Below are 20,978 nucleotides of genomic sequence, written 5' to 3'. Positions count from 1 at the left end.
GTTAACCCATAACAAAGGAGCAACTAGAAAGTACTGCTAATCTAGTGAGTTCAGGCAAAGGCAAAAGGTTTAAAAGTGCCACATCTGAGCAAGTGGAATGGCTTGAAATAAATTAAAAGTGGGGTTTTGTTTTTGGTTTAGGGTTTTTTTGGGGGGGGAGGGGGAGCAGATTCTCAGATTCTCACTCTTATACAATAACAATAGAACAAAATGAGCAAGGCATGCACAAGAGAAGGTACACAGGCCTCCAAGACCTGGATCTTTTCTGACAGGATGCTGAGAAAGGTCACATTTCACAACGGCTCTGGGGAGTGATTAGCACCATCCCCAGAGTGTTTGGAAGCTCAGAGCTTCTGATTTCTTGGTCCTGCCTTTTTAAATGGGTCCTGAAGTGTCTATTTAGGAATGGTTCCTTCATAATTAAAGGCATTCAATACCTAAGAGTAACATTGACAGCTGAAATTAGTACCTGCAGCAGCTTTTTCCACATAATGAAGCTCATTATAGAATAGAGACACTTGATGATATTTTTCTTTTACAACATTCGATATATAGTGCAGTAGCGTTTGCTTTCGGTCTGTTGACTTTGTGTCCAAGAGCTGAAAACAAAAGGGGGCATGGGTTAGGTGCAAGAACAAGGATGGCGGGAGGGCCACCCACCAGGTAACTTCCCACCCAGAGAAAGTAACTGAGCACAGTTGCCCAACAGGCTGGAAAAAATTATTCCCAGAGGACATTCAAGATTCAATGTATTCTTTATTGAACCACGCCACTGGTATTTAAATGACTTGAAGACATCCTCACCAGGGTACATATTCAACATTAGGGTTTTACCTAATATCCATGAATCCCTCACCCAGCATCTACTATCCCTCCTCTCCTGGCTTAAGAGGATTTCAGTTGAGTGGCAGGTGGGGCCAGTGGAGGTGTACAGGGGCTTTGATGCTGCAACCTTGATATTCTGCTCAGTTCCTCTCTTATTCCCTAGCTTCTGGTGGCCTAAGACAGAGAAAGCCAGGCCACTGTATCTATTTTTTTTGTTGTTGTTGTCATTCCTTAGACAATACAATATAATAGCTATTTACAGAGCATTTTCATGGTTATGTATTATAAATTATCTAGAGGTAATGGGGGGGGGGACATTCTAAGATTATGTGCAAATCCTACCACATTATATAGAAAGGACTCAATTATCTAGAGATTATGGTAACCACAGGAGTCCTAGAAAAAATTCTCCACAGATACTGAGGGACAACTCTATGTGGTGCTAACCATGGTCTTCTGAAGGCCAGGATTGTGACTGACTGGACGCTTCCAGTCAGATAACCACATCTCCGCCAGCCATGGAGTCTGCCCATTGCCCTCCCTTGTCACATGGAAGCTACATAGGCCTGCACAGCCTTGACAAGGTTCCAGGGAGAATGTTCTCTAATACTATTCATATGAGTCATGTGACTGAAAGAAGGAGATCATCTTCACAGATGAAGGACAAAAAAAAAATTTTTGTTTCTAGAAAATACAAAAAAGATTTAAAAAGTTGTAAAACATTTCCTAATTCCACCCAATCTCTCTGTTAATATTTTAATCAATTTTCATTCAGTCTTTTATATTATATATTTACGTAGCTGGAATTAAACTGTACCTCAATTTATACTCTGCTTTGTTTCCTATACACAAAATTATCTTTTTTCTCTGAAAATTCTTCACAAGGATTCTCACAGCTAAAGAATAGTTTATTATACTATTTTTCCAGCATTTAGTCATTACCCACAATACTGGACACTTTATTTATTGCTAACTATTTGCAATTAAAAATAAAATACAGCATTCGTAATCCAGACTCCTGAGGGACAGATTCCTAGAAATGGAAATAATGAGTGAAAGAGTATATGTATTTCTAAGGTTTTAAGTCCTTGCCAAAAGGTGTTCCAGAAAATCTGTACCAACAGACCTTCACATTAGCAGAGAATCTTCATCAAATCCTCCCACCCACTCCCAAGAGCAGACCCCCTGCTCCTGGACAATCTCTGCCAGATGTCTGTCCTTCACACAGCCCTCACATTTCTTCCAGTTTACTCACCAAATCTAAACTCTGAAGTTTAAATCCGTAAACTGCTCCTCGTTTACTGCTATTCATATAATTTCCAAGGGCCAGAATGATCTGCAAAAGAAAAAGAAAATCGAAGCCAATCATGACAGCTTCTCAGGCCCCAGAAGGCAGCTGACCAGTCAGCTCTCTAAAGATGTATACAAGAAAACTTCACTTGCCTCCAGAATTTTCTTGAGTTTTTGGGATGACTTTATAGAGACAGATGCTGCTATAATTGCATGCAGTTGCTAGATTCCAATCAAAGGAAGGAAGTGGGAGAGAAAAGACATGTTAAAAATGGGAAATTAATTGGAAACTAAAAACTAGCATAGGAAAGAAAAAAAAAAAACAGGCCTGCATTTTGACCTTGAAGTCTTAATGATTAGATTCTATTTTTCCTAAGCATAATAAATTAAGTTGTCCAGCTAGATCCTAGGTAACCATATCATTACATGCAAGCTCTTTTCTAAAACTATTCATAGTAATAATATAGACACTGTTTAATCACCAACTTTGTAACCAGTCTACAATCAATGACTCTGGTTAACAGGAGTCAACAGCCTCTTCTGGCAAAACTTAATTCCCTGCCTGCCATCTTTAATCATATGCAATTTTTGCTTTTAAATCAATGAAGCTGCCCAAGAATGGGAGATGGGGGTTATATAATACTTTCCAGAAGTTCTCCTAACAGTTTTGAACAGACCTGCTACTATAAGCTCTAACTAACAAAAGTTTATTTAGAAACGGAACTGGGAACAAACTGAAGTCAATTTTTTTTTTCCAAACTGAAGTTTATGACATTCATTTCTCAACCAGATTAACGCAGGGAATGAGAAAGAACTGGCTATTATTTACACATCACCACAGACTACTGTTACAAAGGAAGAAAACTCCTATGGCAAATGTAATGCTCTGATAAAAGCTTATATGCCTACTCACTAAAGATATGGGATTTTTTTTTTTTTTAAAGAAATGCCAACACAGCCAAAGGAATATTATCTTAAGGAGGCAACCAAGTTTGAGAAAATCATTTTCCTTTTCCTCTGCAGTGTCTTCTAAAATTCAGAAGACATCTACAGACACAGAAAATGGCACTGACTTGGGAGAACAGCAACACAGAAGATGGAACTTCACCATTTTTCAATGTACTTTGCATACGTATATAAAAAAGATGGCAGAAATAAAATATCAATCTAGTAAGTTCTTAGAAGTTCTTTAGAGTCTATTACATTGAGTGCAATTGCAGAAGAGATGCTTAAAAAAAAAAAGGAAAAGAAAAAAACAAACTCTCTCTTTGCCCTCCAAACTAGCCTACTCACAGGAGTCAACATCTGAATGCTTTCAGCAAAGTTCCCAATGAAGGCCATGATGGTCATCTTCTGCAGGAGCCTCTCGATCTTACTGAACTGCATCATGAAACGGTCTTCATCCGACAAGTTCTCCAGGGGCTTCCTTTCCCGTTCATAAAGCCTAAGCACTTTTACCTCATTCTCAGTTGGCAAGAACCTCATCAAACACTCTACAAAGTCTACAGGCAGTGTTTTCAAGTCAAATCTGAAAAGAACGTGTACAGGTCAATGTTAGAGATAAAAATCCTACTCTTTCCTCTATACTTCTATCCAGTCCAGCTCATCCACTACCAACTCAGTAAGCCTCAGACGCCCAAAGTTGCACTGTGATCCCAAATTGGCACTGGCTCCTAGGCATAGGGTACCCTAATGGTCCTTCCTGAAAATCTGCACTGTGTCATAGCTGCCATCCTCAGATTTTAGAGCTGTTTGCTTAGAGCCCTGGAGTGGCTCTAAGCCTCAGGAAGTCAAGAGCAAATGACAATAGAAGAAGGTAGAATCAAGACCAAAGCATGGTTAAGTGGTTCAAGGACATGGTTTTTCAACATAGAGAAGTACCACAAATTAAAGAGGTTAACACTATACATATAATTACAGAACATCTGGTGAGTTCTAAAAAATATTCAAACTAAGCCAATGGTCTAGGGTTTCACTTTTCTTTAGGGCAAAAAAGTGAATTCAAATGCCTATACTATATGGATGTTTTGGTGTCCACAGGAGTCCTGGAACCTATCCTCCATAGATACTGAGGGACAACTATGTATGGAACTGACCATGATCTTCTGAGGACCAGAATACACACTTTGAAGGACATGTATTCCTTGAAGGAATGCCACATCTTTGTATATATATGCTCAATTTGAGCAAATGAAATATTTTACTTCATAGACAATCTTTTCTTTGGCTTGTTTTGTTTTGTTTTTCCTTTCTCAGTACTAGGGACTGAATCCAGGCCATGTACATCTAACACAAAGTTGTATCCCCAGTCCTTTTTATTTTGATAAAAATAAAAACATCTGGATTGTGGCATCATTTATCGTCTTGGTCTGCTCTCTTATATAGGCCTACAACAGTAGGAAATTATTAAATTTCCACAACTGGCTTTGAATTTGCAATCCTTCTGTCTCAGCTTTCTGAGTAGCTGGGATTACAGGTGTGTGCCACCAAGCCTAATTCTGAACATTAATTTTTCAGCAACATAATTACATTTAAATCATTTGTGACAAACAAGGTATATCAAGAAAAACTTACTATTTACATGTACAAATATGTCACAATAAACACATTATTCTGTATAATTAAAATGAACTAATAAAAAAAGAAACAGACTACATAACAGATTTCAAATCAAAACAGACTGTTAAAGGCACTAGACTATTAATCATGACTCTGGCAAAAACATAAAATCATAGCAAATGATCTATTAGGATCATGTGATCCGATAATAGTTTCTAATCAAAATGTATGCAGTACCAATTTATGAAGAATTGTTTCCTAAAACATTTAATAATATCCTTACACAGCCACAAGAAGAGTAGAAAGATTCTTCCAGTAGAGAAATAAACAAAATCAATGCCTTTTATACAGCTCAAAATTAAAAACAAACAAACAAAAAATGTCCTGAAAATACCAAGAGCAACAGAATTCACATTCCTATTGTTGGGAATTAAAATATGCATCTGTATCATATTTGCATCTGGCATTGAACTACATCATTCCACAAATGCCATCAAATTTATATTCAACAAATATGGATAAAATCCAGATACTCCAGAGAAAACTGACATTTCTCCCTCCTCTTAACATCTGCAACACTCAGCCCAACTTTCGTTTTATGTAAGCACTGCTGTAGGCCTATATAAGAGAGCAGACCAAGACGATAAATGATGCCACAATCCAGATGTTATTCTTCTAAAACAATTAATTACTCCTTCAAACACAGCATTCCCTCAGGGAACTTCTGGTCTACCTCTCGAATGTTGGCATCTTACTCAGCTCTGCAGTAGGACATGTAATAAGCAGAATCTTCTAAGTGTGGACATCAAAAATGGCTCCATTGTCTTAGATATTGCTCCACTACTGAACTATCTCTGCCATCTACTAATTCATAACTATCTTATTTTCATTTTTATTCTAAACTTACTAAGATATAATTTTCCAGAATGCTCCAAACTTACACATGAATTGCTTTACATATCTCATCGGCAGTCTTTCCAGCTTTCCTTAAAGTTATGGCAAGGTTTTTGGCCCTATTTGCTTCTAGTAATGTCACTTTATTTGATCCCTTCTGTGTTATCTTCTGCTTGCTTGAAGAAAGATCAATGGCAGGACCTTGTGCCTTTGTCTTGAATATTTCCTCAAATTCATCTACATTTAAATCCTGGGATAGAGAAGGATAACATTGGAAAACTGGATTATACTTAAAAATTAATTCATTCAACCACCATTTAGACAATTAGTTAAGCAAAGACCTTATTTTCTCATTAATTATTTGTCTTTGGCCGTGGCTACCTGTTATGGTTTGGATGTGAGGTATCCCCCAAAAGCTCACGTGTGAGACAATGCAGAAGGTTCAGAGGAGAAATGACTGGGTTGTAGGAGTCTTAACCCAATCAATGATTTAATCCCCTGATAGGGATTAACTGAGTGGCAACTGAAGTGGTGGGGTGTGGCTAGAGGAGGTGGGAATTGGGGCATTGCTTTGGGTATATATTTGTATCTGGCCGGTAGAGACTTCTCTCTCTGCTTCCCGATCATCATGTGAGCTGCTTCCCTCTGCTACACTCTCCTGCTATGATATTCAGTCTCACCTGGAGCCCCGAGGAATGGAGTCAGCCTTCTATGGACTAGGACCTCTGAAACCGTGAGCCTTAAAATAAACCTTTCCTCCTAAAATTATTCTGGTCAGATCAGTTTAGTCGTAAGAGCAAAAAAGCTAACTAAAATACTATCTCTATTTTTCTGGTTTTTAAGAGAGCAACTTCTAACACAGAGATAAAAGTGATGTCCAAAGTACACTACTAATTCCGACGAGCCGATTCAATTGCTTTCAATAATGAGCTAGCATAGACAGCTGTCACAGACTAAAACTAGTCATCAAACAAGGCAGTGTGAGAATTGAGTCCTTAATCTATCTAGTTCAATAAAGGATGTTTATGCCCTTTTATAAATTAATAGATGGGACAGTGACATACAAATTTTGTGGCATACACTGGAACTACTCAAAACTACTCACTGCATTTTTATTGCATTTTAACTTAATTTTATAAATCTAGTATTAGAACTGCCTTATAAAATAGTATCCAATGCTATTCTTTTTTTTTTTAAAGAGAGAGAGAGAGAGAGAGAGAGAGAGAGAGAGAGAGAATTTTTTTAATATTTATTTTTCAGTTCTCGGCAGACACAACATCTTTGTTTGTATGTGGTGCTGAGGATCGAACCAGGGCAGCGCGCTACTGCTAGAGCCACATCCCCAGCCCCAATGCTATTCTTTGATAGTACTAAAGTATCTGCTTCTTTTGTACAATTGCTCCTTTATAGTTATGGAATTAGGACAATCTTAAGGCAAAAAACACCATACTTTAGTAGCAAAACCTGCAGATTAACAGAGCACCCATTTTAGCTTTGTTCTATGGAGAGCACCCCTCTAGCTTCTAACCAATGAGAACAAATACCTCCAGAATTCGCTCATCATCAATTTCATTGAAGACTGTGCCATTGATCTGATTGGGCTTCAGAGCAACCCAGTTAAACACCGGCATTCTGAACTTTGTCTTGATTGGCTTCTTAATTTTCACAGCTAAAGATGTCAAAGAGAATGAAATTAAGATCCAAGACTCCGTAATCCTCAGAAATGATTAGACAACAGTCTCTACAGATGACACTTTAACACTGGAGGAAGGCTAGCAAGAGGCACCCAAAAATTTTGTTTCTTGTTATGAACCCAGAGCCTTGTGCGGTACAGGCAAGAGCTCCACCATTAAGCTGCAACAACAGCCTTTTAAAAAAATTATTATTACTTTATTGAGATAAGATTCCTGCTACATTTTCTGGACTGGCCTCAAATTTGTGATTTTTTTCCTTCCTCAGTTTCTTGAATAACTGGTATTATGTGTATGTGCCACCTTTCCCAGTCCACATGTTTTTAAATGTGGAAAAGATTACATATGGCCTTGGCCAGAGCCATTCAAAAACTCATTTGATTGAATGTCTTAAAAGCTGTCTTTAGGACCAAGATTTGGGGTTTTGTTTATTTTTATTCAGGAAACTGGATTGCTCCTTTATAGTTATGGTATTAGGACAATCTTAAGACAAAGTGCTAGAGAAAGCAAAAATTATTATTGTTATTAGACAGCAGAGAGGACAAATCCTGTCGAGTTCTGACATCCTAAGTTCTTACTTCTAGAATACATATTTATAAATAAACCTTAAAGGATGATCAGAGACTACAGATAGTGGCTATCTAAACCACCAGGAACATGACACACCAAGAAAGCTAACTTGCAGCCAGGGGGATACATTCCTATGGGTGACTTCAGTAATAGAGATTATACTGGCTGCTGAGTTATTTCCAAAAGATAAGGGACCATGAAATCAGAAAATGTCTAAGAAGACAGAAGGGGTACTTAGAAAACACAAAATTGTGTTGCTGCTCACAGATGGCCACAGCACCTTCTCCCTCTTTTTAATAAGCAAATTCTCACTAGGAGTCAGCTATATTTCACTAGGTGTCATCAATGAAGTCTCTTAGTTGAGAGGATGGGATTCTCTTTCAGGGACCTAAGGGAAGTGCCAACTCTACTCACTTTAAGGAATGAACTAAAAAAAAAAAGTAATCCATTCAAAATGCTATTTATTAATTCTGCATCATAAGGAAGTCTTCCTATACTACTTGTATACATTCTCTGTACCACTCTGTAGCCCAAGGAACTATTTGTGAGTTTCACTCTTTGCCATTATTAGCAAGGGAGGGAAGGAGAACTTGCACCTCAATGCAGAAAAAAAGCCAAACACACCCAAGTGTTTACTGGATGTCTACCAGCCTGCCTCAGTTGATGTTTACTGAAAAAGGGAGATTGATAGTGCCTCTCATTCCTCCAGAGTTATGAAGGCCATAGGAAGAGCAGGAATGTCATCCGATAAATGCACACAGAAGCATGCAAGAACACAGAGACACAGCTTCTGCCAACCAGGACTTTCCACCATCAAACATGGCACCCTCACCCCAGGTGTGTCAGAGTCCTCCTTACACTTCACTTGTGTCCACACTACCCATGAAAACTGGATCCTCTGTGGAACAAAGGAACATACCCTACTCTAGGCCACCACTTCAGCAATGGGGGCAGAAGGAGACCATTGGGGGGTGGGGGGAGATGTGGGGAGGAGCAGTAGGGACTCCTTTCAAAGGGAGGTGACAGGCTGGTGCCATTGCTTTCTACCTTTCCTCCACAGATACCACAGGCTTAGGCCATTCACTACCAGTTATTCTATTTGCAGTCTCCCTTCTTGTGACTCTTTAGCCAGATAAAGAACATGCCTGAGATCAGAACACAGGCAAGAAAGCTCTGGGGCAAGTTTTTCTGACTTTGGGGATGGAGTTGGGGAAGAGCAGGAGGGTATACAGGTGACCATGATATACACTGCATCCCCAGGGTTCAGACCAAAGAAAGTGGCTCTGAATGGATGGATGTTTTACCAAGTGAGCCATGGGACAAGTGAGAGGGCACTGGAAAGGGGCATCCAGTAGCTTCTACTTGTTCTCCATGTTTCCTTAGAATAAATCTAAAATCCTTTTAGAGTCTGTATTGGACCCAACTATGACAATTAAACAAAAAGAAAAGAACATTCCTTTTCTTGGAGGAAAAGAAATGTGGCATATGAATCCAGGATTCCTGCCTACAGGACAATCATGTCTTCTACAGGTTCAACTGAAATGTGTGGGCAGACCTGGAGTAACAGTCAGCCAACACCCAGACTTCCCGCAGATGCAATGTCAAAATGCAATGGGTCAAAGTAAGATGGAGTGGAAAGATGTCAAGGCACAGTGCGACCAACAGAAACACATGGCAGATACTCAACACACTCGGTGAGGAGCAACCTACAGAAAAGCTTGATTGGCCCATCTTTTGTGGAAGCAGAGAGAATAGAGAAAATTAAAAAAAAAAAATTAGATATGGTTAGAGTCAAGTGGCTCAGTGGTTCACGCACTCTTAGCATAGAATTTCATGCTTCTCGGACACACTTCACAAGGCAGCGTGGAGCCAAAAATTCATTTCCATTCAGGACTGCCTTGAAGATGTATTATTTTGTTTTGTGTTTTTTCTTTTTTTTTAGTCATTTTAAGAGGAGGGAAAGAAAATGTTTATTTCATTGTAGGGGTCCCAAACAGCCATACTGAACTACGTTAGGTATTTCATAGGATTTGAACAATTTAATAAAAAATAAACATCCAAGGTCCGACTGCTCATTGAGAGGATATAAGCACATCTTTCCAAAGACAACAAAGGTCACAGGCTGCCCAGCAGTCCATCACAGGTGACCTACCCCAGGAAAGGGAGCAAGATTGTTCTATCATAGTCTTGAGGAAGTAGCCTTACACTTTAAATGCCTATTTCACAATACTAGTATCTTCTTTATAAAAGAAAACTCTAAACTAGAGATAAACTATGTAAACTTCCTCCTGGTCCCATGTTGTGACAACCAAGAATATAGTATGCATTGAACAGATAAAGAGATTCTGTCACTTGTGGACCTAGAGGTTCAATGACATCACAGGTCCTCTGACTTCATGGGAGCCCTGGGCATATCAGCTCAGCTCTGTCTCTATTTCTCTTGGGACATTCTGAATTTGTCTGGCCTCTTGGTTCCAGAGGCAGAGCTACTGAACACACTGGTAAAACATCTCACAAGATTGGCTTCAATCACTACCGAAAACCAAACTAAAAATGAATAGTAAAGAGATTAAAGGCTTTGCAGAAAATGCCCAATCTCAAGCTATCAAAGACTCATAAGATCTTGTAATCCTTACATCTTGTAAGACAGAATGTCTCTAATAATCACTGAACAATAGTATGGAACTAAAAAGGAGTTACTTCAATCTCACTTATAGTCTTCTAAAGGGCATAAGATACAATGGGACAACTTCCAACTGTGGTAAACCTGAAGGCTGCAGCTGGTTTTCAGCTGAGCACAGAGATCTACACCTTAAACTTGAAGTAATCAAAAGAACAAACTAATTTTTAAAATGAAGTAGTGCCAAGTACCCGGGCGGGGGAGGGGAAGGAAATTAAAAAAAAAATAACAATAACCAGGCAGGACATGCTTCTTCAGAAGGAAGCCCCAGACCTACACTTTAGCCTCTGGCTGTCACCTGCCAAGGCAGATCTGAATTCTGTGTTAGGGCTCAGGTGAATGGAAGTGGATGCTGAATCACACATTAGCTTTTGCCAGGGAGAAAGAAGCAGTTCCAAATGAGACATCACGGCAGACACATCTCACAGTGAGTGCTCCTCAGGGGCTATAAGGAAAGCTAATCAGGGAGCCCAGGTGCATGGGACAATTAGGGGTTTCCACACTTGATCACTGAGAACAGCCTGGTGATGGAATAGATTTCCAGGGCTTGTTATGAGGTTTGTTTATTTACATTCCACAATCCAACAGTTCCACGAAGACACTCCTCCAACTTTTCTCTTCAGAAGCAATAAAAGGTCTAGAAGAAAGTGGTAGACGGGAGGACCTTGAAGGGTAGAAATAAACCACCAATATACTATGAACATTACTCTAAATGGCAATTTGTTTGTGTGCTAGGCAGTTTAATAGAAGTCTAGATGGAAGTAACATCATGGATCTGAGGTAGAACAAATGTGGTAAGAGCAGCTTTCAGGTGTCTACAAGGGCTCCAGTCACTAGAGCCAATTAGCCCTACTAAATGGCTGGTAAAGCTGCTGATGGCACCCTTGAAGGGATAGAGAATAGGAAATCTTTATAGCCAAGACTATCTTTCAGACCTCAGGCAAAAAGTCTCTGAAAACTCCTGCAGCCTCAGAAGTGGAGGCTGATAGAGCAGTTGTTCACAGCAAATAGGAGAATTCATAAACAGACTAGAGTGAATGAGGAAGCAGTTACCCAACAACACAGGATGGCAACCTCAGAGCAGTCCTGAATGTCTGGGAGACTGCTTGTAGCATTATAGACAGAGCAGAAATTCATTTCCAAGAGTCAAAAATAAAAACTTATCTCAAATAATTAAAGTAATGCCCTCCTCTCACTGGCCAGCCCCTGGTTATTTCTGGTGAGCCAGGTGCTACACTCCATCTCCTAGTTAGCAGGACAGCAAGAGTTATTATGAAGAAGCCTTTCAAGGCACTGTTGTTGGCAGCACTTCCCCTTGAAGTTTAATCTGCTTCTGCAAATTCTGATCTCCTTAAATGCTCAGAAGAAATGCGTGGAAGCCTGTGTCAGGCAATTACACATAAAGGCATTTTTCCATTTTATATATGACATTTCAAATTTCTTAAAAATGAAAAAGATCCAGAAGCACTTAAACTCTTCGCTTTAACCACTACAAGTGTCTAAGAAGTGTTTGCTGAACTCGAAAAAATGCTCTGGTCCTTATGAAGGCAAGTTGTCTCTCTTCTTTCAGTTGAAGGTGGGAAAATGAGGTGAGAGATCAGAACCTCCTGCTAAGGAAGAGTGTGATAAAGGCCACACAAAGGCCAGTGCTGCCCATGTATGACAATTTCAGCTACACTACCAGAAATGTTCTTATACTAAGAGAAGGTCCATGTCATTGCAAAAGACCTATCTTCAAAAGAAAGGCTTTAACTCTCTGGAGGTGGGCAAATGAGCACTTCTTATATGAATACCCTGGTTTTAATTCTGTGCTCTTACCTGCTAATCCTGAGTTGAAAACCACTGTAGGTGAAGATGTTCCAGGCAGCGGGGGTGCAGAGGGAGGAGGGGGTGGTGGCAGAGGAGGAGCTGGCACAGTCTCTGCTGCAGGACCAGGGAGAGGAGGAGGTGGGGGCGGGGGAGGAGGAGGAGGTGGGGGAGGTGGAGGCGGAGGAGGCGGAGGCATAGGTGGTGTTACTGGGCCATTTTGCACTAGAAGAAAAGAAACCAATTGACTTTGAAAACAGAAATGGTCTTCCTACAACATGTTGTGCATAGAGACAATATAAAAACACTTAAAAGGATAAAGGTTTGCTTTCCAAAACCATAAACTTCCTTATCAACAGATGGGGAAATACTTGAATATAAGTGAAATGAAGATTTATAACCTTAATCTCAAAACAAATAGTTCTTTTTTTTTAAGTTTTTTTTTTATTAAAGAGAGAGGGGAGAGAGAGAGAGAGAGAGAGAGAGAGAGAGAGAGAGAGAGAGAGAGAGAGAGAGAGAATTTTTTTTTAATATTTATTTTTTAGTTCTCTGCGGACACAACATCTTTGTTGGTATGTGGTGCTGAGGATCGAACCCCGGGCCGCACGCATGCCATACCGCTTGAGCCACATCCCCAGCCCAACAAATAGTTCTTAAAATCAGTAAAACAATGTGCCAACAAAAGCAAAGGACAAAAGTGGACAACTGGTAAAAGAAGAAACACAGATAACCTGGTTGTATAAACTTAGTTCTCCCACATGGCTTCTTACCTGCTTCAGGTGTGTCTGATGATAGAGGTAGTGGCGGGGGAGGAGGAGGCAAGGGTCCCGAGGAGGCAGCCCCTGAAACTGGTCCCACAAAGTTACCCGGTGCTGCATCTGACCCCATGGACATTGTGCCAGAAGCCACAACTGGCAATATAGCAATATCCCCATCCCCTTTCTTCTGAATTTTAATGGTCCCTTGTTTCTCCAGTTCATGAATCTTTTTTTCCAGGGTAGACTGTCTTTGAATGGCTTCTTCTTTTTCTTTAACCATTTTTCTTAACGTGTGAACTTGGGTATTTGCATCTTTGTAAATTTCCTGCAAAAGAGTTCATGGCTAAGAGTTTGTCTCCGCATGACATTCACATTTATGACCATCAGATTGGCAAATTGAGGATAAAGGAATTAACTAAAAAGAGAGAAAAAAGGACACTGACTATGAATAAAAGTTCTATGAAATTCAGACAGAACTTATATGGTCCCACTAATTATGAATTATACTACTGATACATGCAATATACTCCAGCAACTGTTATTGCTAATTAAGTTCTTTCCATTTAATGAATCCTGCTAACTCAATTTTCCCTGCAGGGGGAAAGGAAGAGAGCAGAGATGACTTTTATTCCCAAAAGCTGACTTTGAAATGTCCAGAGATGTTCTGCTGATGTGGCATGTTTTCCTTTCACTAATTTTCAAATCCATCTGTAACTCTGAGGTACGCATATCAGCTAATCATAAACAAAGGGCCCTAAATCAGACTCCGATAGAAGTCAGACTAGGATTAAAAATCTGCAAAGCATAGACTAATCTATTCATGAGTAACCAGGGGCTGACTGTTCTTGAATGGGTTTCTCTGGCCCTCATAATGCCCCCTTGACCAATCTCAGGACAGCAATTGTTGTAACGTTTTCCTTTTGGTAATGCAGTTAACAAAACAGGCCTGAGCTTCCCTCCACTAATTACTTATTTCTGTGTAGGTTTTTAGCAGAAAACAAAGAAGTTACAATTTTCAATTCAAAGGCTGCCCTGGTTTCTTTTATTAGGGGCCCATAGAAGTTCCAGTGAAAGGAGTTTTATGGAATTGAACTTACTTGCTGGGCCTTGCACATGTGCTCTCTCACCACAAACCTCCAGCAGGCAGGGAAACATTCTTCACACCCTGTCTATTATTAATAATCTAAGAGTCTGAACTTTGAATTGAGTCCATATGCTACAACTTTGTCTCGATGGTGTGCCAGAAAATAAATTTCCAGAGTTAACTAAAGGACATGTCAGAATATCAGGCAACACACACAGACATGATAACCATCACATAAAATGTGCTGCTGCATTAAACAGTGGTGTAAGGGCAAGCCATTTGCCCAAACCCCCTCCAGGCATGTTGGTGCTTTTATGTTCTTCACAATCCCAAGCACACGGATGGCACTCCATAAATACTTGACATGTAAGGTAAAACAACGCTACAGCCAAATCAAATAACTGGGATTATCTGATAATAAAATGAATTGGCTTTGCTTTTTCCTTTTTTTCTTGGTGAATGTCACCAGGTCTAGCCTATGCTGTGATTCACGGTTTCCACAGCAACCACCAAACCCAGTTCTGAGTAGAAGCAAAGTAAAGGAATACCATGAAGTCCAAGTCCTAGTAAAAATAAATCAGTGGCATGAATTAAATCCATGCCATGTTTTTATTTCCTTCTAAATGGGTGAGCCTCAGAATCAACTCATCCTCCTCCAAATGGGAAAACTGTTGCTCCCAAAATCTGTGATAAGGAAATCCTGAACCTCCAGTATGTGAGTGCACACACATGTGTACACAGACTCTGACTACGTGCACTTTCCATTGAAGGGTCACCTCTGAAATGGCCCGAATAAACATGCTGCATCAATGCTTCAACCAGCCCAAAACTGGACCACATCTACCATCACTCCACCTGGGGGACTGTCATCATTACACTTACTCGCACAACATCCAGTTCCTTGTTCCTCTGCATGAGCTGCTTTTCCAGTTCCACAATCTTAGACATGGCTTCATTTTCTGTGTCTTGCAGTTTCTCAGATAACTGTAAAATGTTGAAAAGGAAACTGTGTCACGACACAGGATCATTTAGACCAGGTCCTTAGTCCTCAGAAAGTGTAGCTCTAAGACCTTTAGGGGCCCTTTAGAGTCCTGCATGTCCTTATACAAATTGTTTAATGGAAATGTTAGTATTTATAAAATGGTTCTGGAAATATATTTGTTTCTCTCAAGAATAATTTATACATAATCTTTAATAAAAACCTCAGTGTTTAAATATCCAATGTGTCTCCCTCCGATCCTTTGGAGCTAGCAAGGGTTGAGAACAGTAAGGTGAGGGAGGAGAGTCATCCCCATCCCCAAGAAAGAGATGTCAGGTAAAAGCTTTTGAATATTGTTGATGTAGCTGGAAAAAAAAAAAAAAAGGCACAACAGATTGTTTCAACGCAAATTATTCAACTAATAAAAGCTATTTGGAGGAGCCATTCAAATAAAGATGGCCTGCTACAAAGTAGACTCTATGGTCATACTAGCTGAGGCTGAATAAGAGATGGTGGGGGGCAGGGGGGGAGAAAGCACATGCACTATTTACTTAAAAGGAGCTTTCTGCACACAGCTGTATGATTAAGCAATTTCTGATTTCTTACATCTTACTAAAAATGATCAGTAAGTAAAGGAAATCACAGAGAAAATGTAAAGACGAAGAGTGGAGATTTACACTAATTAGGCTCAGAACAAAATACAAATCTCTTAAGGGGAGAAATACTGGGCTTTTAGACTGTTTCGTAAACGCCAACTAGCTCATTGTAGTATTTACAAAAGGAGAGTTGGGGGCTCAGCACAAGCCAGGCAGATGCCCATTTTCAAAGTAATGGTAAAAGGTAAAGGAAATGACACACACCCAGTACTTAAAAATAAAATATGGGGAGAAATATGTGGGTTGTTCAAAGGGCAAAATAATATTCCCCTAAATGGGGACAATTCACTTCACAATAAAGAAAAGTGGTAATCAATTCAGGCCAAAAATTTGGTGCAAAATTCTTGGGTTTCTCTGTTTGTTCTTGTACTCTCTGAAATATTTGTTTAATGAACAAATAAACAACCTCTGAAGACTGTTAAGACTCTTATTCTACTTGGTCTGTGGTAGGAGGATCACAAGTTCGAGGCCTGCCCCAGCAACTTAGTGAGAGCCTGTCTCAAAATCAAAAGATCTGGGGATGTAGCTGAGAGGTGAAGTGTCCCTAGTCAATCCCCCCTCACACACACACACACACACACACACACAAGATCAGATCACTACCCCAATATAGAGATGACACTGTTCTGAGAGGATAGTCTTCCTCAACGAAGATGATATTTGGGAGAGCTCACTGATTTCCTTAAAAATGTCTACTGCTAAAATGAAACTATTAAGTGATTAAGACAGGAATATTTAGATAAGCATCAAAAGACACTATTTAATTATCTCCATGGGACTGTGTGGACATTTTCAGAAGAAGGTGGCTAATGTTCAGAAAATACTTATTCATCTCATGCCAAATTCCCATATTTCATTCCCCTCTAATCCCTTAGGTAATGCCAGTGATTCAATCCTCCTGTGCCTGTAACTGATTGTCAGGACAAGCAATTTATTTTGCAGTCCTGAGAGGTAGGTCAGCTGAGGCAAAGCAAGGGGTTCCATTTTGCTTTCAGTAACACATCTGCCTTCTTTGAAAGAGCCCAGAATGGTTTATGATAATTCTCTAACCAGTCACAGCTCATTTCTAGACTCTGATTCTTTTAAGTTACTGCCACAAAAGTGTATGTTAGTTCTACTTTGCACCCAGAGGGAATGCCAGCAATTTTCCCTTTTCTGAGATGTAGTTACATGAGAGATGTTTTCTTCCAGTTCTTCCACCCTCTCCAAGGCGGCATTCTTGGTTTCTGCGTCTTCCAGCAGAGCTCCTACGTCAAACACATTGTCCAGGTAAGCCTGAATCTGTACTTGCAGCTTGTCACTCTCTGTGTGTTTCAGCTTCTAAAAATCAGAATTTGAGAGGTGACATTAGCTTATCTTTGGAAACAGAACAAACTTACCCAACCGTCTACAAGGTTTGTTTCTTCCCAAAGTCCAGCCTTTTCCAAAAGGTTTAGGACATCATCCTCCTTAAGAGAATGATAAGTGACAATTTAAGAAGGTAGGATCAGATTGGTTTCTTACCCATCAAATATTTACATAACTATGTGAATATTTAATGTGCACACATGTAAATATAAGTATATAAAATATACATATTGACATGTGTGTATTTACATATACAATTTTCCCCCCCAATACTTCCTACCCCATGTAGTTATACTCCAGTCTTAAACAACTTGATATATGTGAAATCAAGACAACAGAAGAACTAAAAGTAGCTTTGAGAGGGAACGGTCAGAAACAACATAAAACTTAAAGGGGTGTTGGGGTAGTAGAGAAGATTGTAGTAGGTGCATCTTGCCTGGATAGTGATGGTGGACCCAGGTGGGACACAGAGTTATACAGGAGGTGACTTGGGCACTAACCTTGGGTTTATTTATTTTTTAATTTAAGTTGTAGATAGACACAATACCTTTATTTTATTCATTTTTATGTGGTGCTGAGGATCAAACTCAGTGCTTCATCAGGCAAGTGCTCTGCCACTGAGCCACAATCCTAGCCCAAATCTTGGGTTTATTTTAGTGCAAATTTCTAGAGCTCACTCTTCATGAATGCTTCCCTAACGCAGTGCCCCACATCAACAGCTCAGGGCTTCCAAAGCACAGATCAGAAAGCTTTCCCCAGTTCACTGTATCCCTGATCAGGGATCCTGAAGGAATTCAGATACTATTAAGATAAACTTGCCTCAGAGAAGGCCAAATAAATTAATGAATCTTCTCTACAAGAAACACTAGTTATGCATTTTCCTGAGGATAAATGAGTGGCTTGAATAATATCTGGCACATGGATAATGCCAATAGCATTTTTGAACAAATCAAAGACTACATGCAAAGCTGCTTCTGTAAACTAATATGGTATTTATATGTTATGTATTCATCTTATTACTTTTCTAACTACCTCTATCTATTAGAGTGCAGAACCAATATACTTACAAAATTCAAGAAATAGAGTTTTGATAAAATTTAAAAATTTTAAGAGGAATTCCACTTCATGTAAATTCTTGGAAAAATGGGTTTTCTGCTAGGTTCTAACCTACAATTTAGCTTATTTTGAAAGAGGGTATGTTCCACCATAGTTCAAAACAAAGGCCAGAACAGAAAATGATGAAAATGGTGAAGAAATTTCTTGTGATTTTTCACAAGATTCACAATGAATAATAGGTATTCACTGATAGGTCACCAACCTGCCATTACACATTGGAGTATAAAGCAAGATATCACAAAGCCAGACCCAGAAAACCATTAGGAATTTATGTGCCCAATTTTTGTTCAAATACTGTTGGTCTGAACATATGAGGAAAGAGGACAGATAAACTTCAATATGAATGCATAAAAAATTCCTTTAAATACAATATTCCAAAAATGGCATCGGTGGGTCTTTAAATTATAGGAAAATAATTCCAACATGTCTTTAATGGAAATCCATTATGTCTCTCCCTGAGTAGAGACTTTAGACATCAGGACAGTCTACTCCAGGGTAGCTTGGTTGCTCTGGTGAGCAAGGCCGCTCAGGTCAAGAGTAACCATCTCTGTGATTTTTCCCTCCCAGTGCTGTGAAAAGACAGTGCTTGAAATCTGAACTTCATCCTTCATGAAGATGGATAGCTAAATATCACAACTGTCCAAGGGAAGAGCTCCTATCATCTCTATAGCTAGAAACAGCCTTGAAATTGAGGTCAGCAATTCCTGCCCAATCTTCCAAATTCAACTGGACCATTCCTACATGGAAAAAAAAAAAAAAACACAACTGTCTAGGAGTCAAAGGACATGCTTCACATGCATAGATTCTCATGTCCATTTATGATTTGAACACCAACTTTCAGTTTCTTAACTGAAGAACTTCAGAGAACTAGCTGAGCACTTCTGCAAGGAAACCTGGAAAAGAGAAATTAAACACCCCTCTCCCAAAACCCAAAAGTGGAACTTCTAAAGCCACAAACCCTTCAAGCAAAAATTAACAGCTTCAGGAGGAAGTTTCTAGTCTTCATTTCCTCATTATTTATCCTCCGAGCATTTCTCTTCACTCTACAGCAGTCTTGGTTTGATTTTCCCTGCCTAGATGGGGCCCTCAGAGTAACCAAGAATGCAAACTGTGCAGCAGTTGGGTGAGGGATGCAATGAGACTTGACCCAGACTTGAGCTCACAAACACAGGTAAGCTGCAGCCGGACTGCAAGAGGTCATCTGGCTCCTGTACTAAAAGGCTGCTGGCAAAAGACTGCCAGAGGTCCCAGACGGTCTACAAGAATCCAGTTTCTCTGGCAGATTGCATCACTTGGATTGATTCCATTTAACTACACGACAGTAGTTGACTATGCAGAGCTTTAAGCATTCCTTAGCCACTATAGAAGTGCACCACCGAGGGTAAGCAATAAATCAATTCTTACACTGAAGCCAAAGGTTATAAGCTATACTCACATCCAAATACTCATCCAGGCCTAATTTGGTGAATTCATATTGGAGGTGAACTCTGAAGTTCATATCTTCTACTGAATGGACTACAATATTAATAAACTGCATCGAGGCCACCTGAAATGAAATTGCCAAGGGATTAGACAGACATTAAACTTTTTTCTCATTGAATCATAGGCATATGCTTTTAATACACAAATTAGGCTCACTTACCAAGTCCTTCATTTCACTGGGTCTTTAATAACATTTTACAATGTTTTTAATTTAAAAAGTCATAGAGTTACCACAATAAGATACGACTTCACAGCCACTAGGATGACTGATAATAAAAAGAAATATAGTAAGAAGTGTTGGTAAGGATGTAGAGAAACATGAAACCCTCATTCCTTGCTAGTGGGAACATAAAATAATGTAGTCACTTTGCAAAGTGTGAAAGCTCCTCAAAATGTTAAAGTTACCATGTGACTTATGTAGCTAAAAGAAACATATACACATAAAAATTTGCACACAAAAGTTCATAGCAATATTATTTATAACCACATGAAAGAACCCAATGTCCACCAACTGATGGATAAACAAAATGTGGTTTATCTACACAATGGAATATTGTGCAACAATAAAAAGGAATGAAATGGCTGATACATGTTATGGCATGGACAAACTTGAACATATCATAGTAAGTGAAAAGAACCAATCAAAAAACAACCACAGAAGAGTTGGGGATATAGCTCAGTGGCAAGGTGCTTGCCTAGCATGCATGAGGTCCAGGGATCAATCCCCAGCACACAACACACACACACACACACACACATTTTATGATTCTATTCATTTAAAATACCCAGAACAGGCTAAACTATAGAAATAGAAAATAGATTGGCGATTGCCTAAGGGTGGGGGTAAAATAAATAGAAAGTTGCTGTTAACAGGCACAGAGATTCTTTGGGGGGTGACAGAATGTTCTAAATTGTGGTGATGGTTAAAAAACCTACTATACACTTTCAATGGTAATGTGGAAGTTATGAGAATTGTATGTCAGTAAACCTGTTTTTAAAAAGTCATATAGTACACACGGCAAATCAAGTAAATTAGTACAGGTATATATATATATATATAGTATAAAAATATGAAAACTATTGCAAACAACAACATTTAATGGACTACATCACCTATAACCCTCACTACAAGGTAATTTTTTCTAAACATTTTCTCTGTACTCCAGCCTACCAAGAGAACAGGAACAGAGCTTTGGCCCATCTTTCCATGCAATCACCTGTTTCTATTCCATGAAAGCTTT

The 20,978-nt window shown here is 39.3% G+C and overlaps 1 protein-coding gene across 10 annotated transcripts in view; it reads right to left on the bottom strand.

The window, feature by feature from the left end:
* The window catches only part of FMNL2 (formin like 2), a 303,439-nt gene that overhangs the window by 16,979 nt on the left and 265,482 nt on the right, over nucleotides 1-20,978 (bottom strand). For 6 of the 10 annotated variants that reach the window (XM_081261219.1, XM_081261221.1, XM_081261223.1 and 3 more), the window contains exons 11-22: nucleotides 19,691-19,801; nucleotides 16,963-17,112; nucleotides 15,040-15,141; nucleotides 13,086-13,398; nucleotides 12,328-12,540; nucleotides 11,081-11,146; nucleotides 7,113-7,237; nucleotides 5,616-5,818; nucleotides 3,409-3,643; nucleotides 2,269-2,337; nucleotides 2,081-2,161; nucleotides 470-599 (exon numbers count right to left, since the gene is read on the bottom strand). In XM_081261219.1, the coding sequence (XP_081117345.1) occupies nucleotides 470-599; nucleotides 2,081-2,161; nucleotides 2,269-2,337; nucleotides 3,409-3,643; nucleotides 5,616-5,818; nucleotides 7,113-7,237; nucleotides 11,081-11,146; nucleotides 12,328-12,540; nucleotides 13,086-13,398; nucleotides 15,040-15,141; nucleotides 16,963-17,112; nucleotides 19,691-19,801 (1,798 nt within the window). The remainder of the gene's footprint in view (nucleotides 1-469; nucleotides 600-2,080; nucleotides 2,162-2,268; nucleotides 2,338-3,408; nucleotides 3,644-5,615; nucleotides 5,819-7,112; nucleotides 7,238-11,080; nucleotides 11,147-12,327; nucleotides 12,541-13,085; nucleotides 13,399-15,039; nucleotides 15,142-16,962; nucleotides 17,113-19,690; nucleotides 19,802-20,978) is intronic. The other 4 variants (XM_081261226.1, XM_081261228.1, XM_081261220.1 and 1 more) reach the window with 1 other exon arrangement.

The sequence above is a fragment of the Spermophilus citellus genome (assembly GCF_964194105.1).
Source record: "Spermophilus citellus genome assembly, chromosome: 11".
NCBI lineage: Eukaryota > Metazoa > Chordata > Mammalia > Rodentia > Sciuridae > Spermophilus > Spermophilus citellus.
The sequence above is the reverse complement of the archived record's forward strand: the minus strand, read 5'-3'. Positions and strand labels throughout refer to the sequence as shown.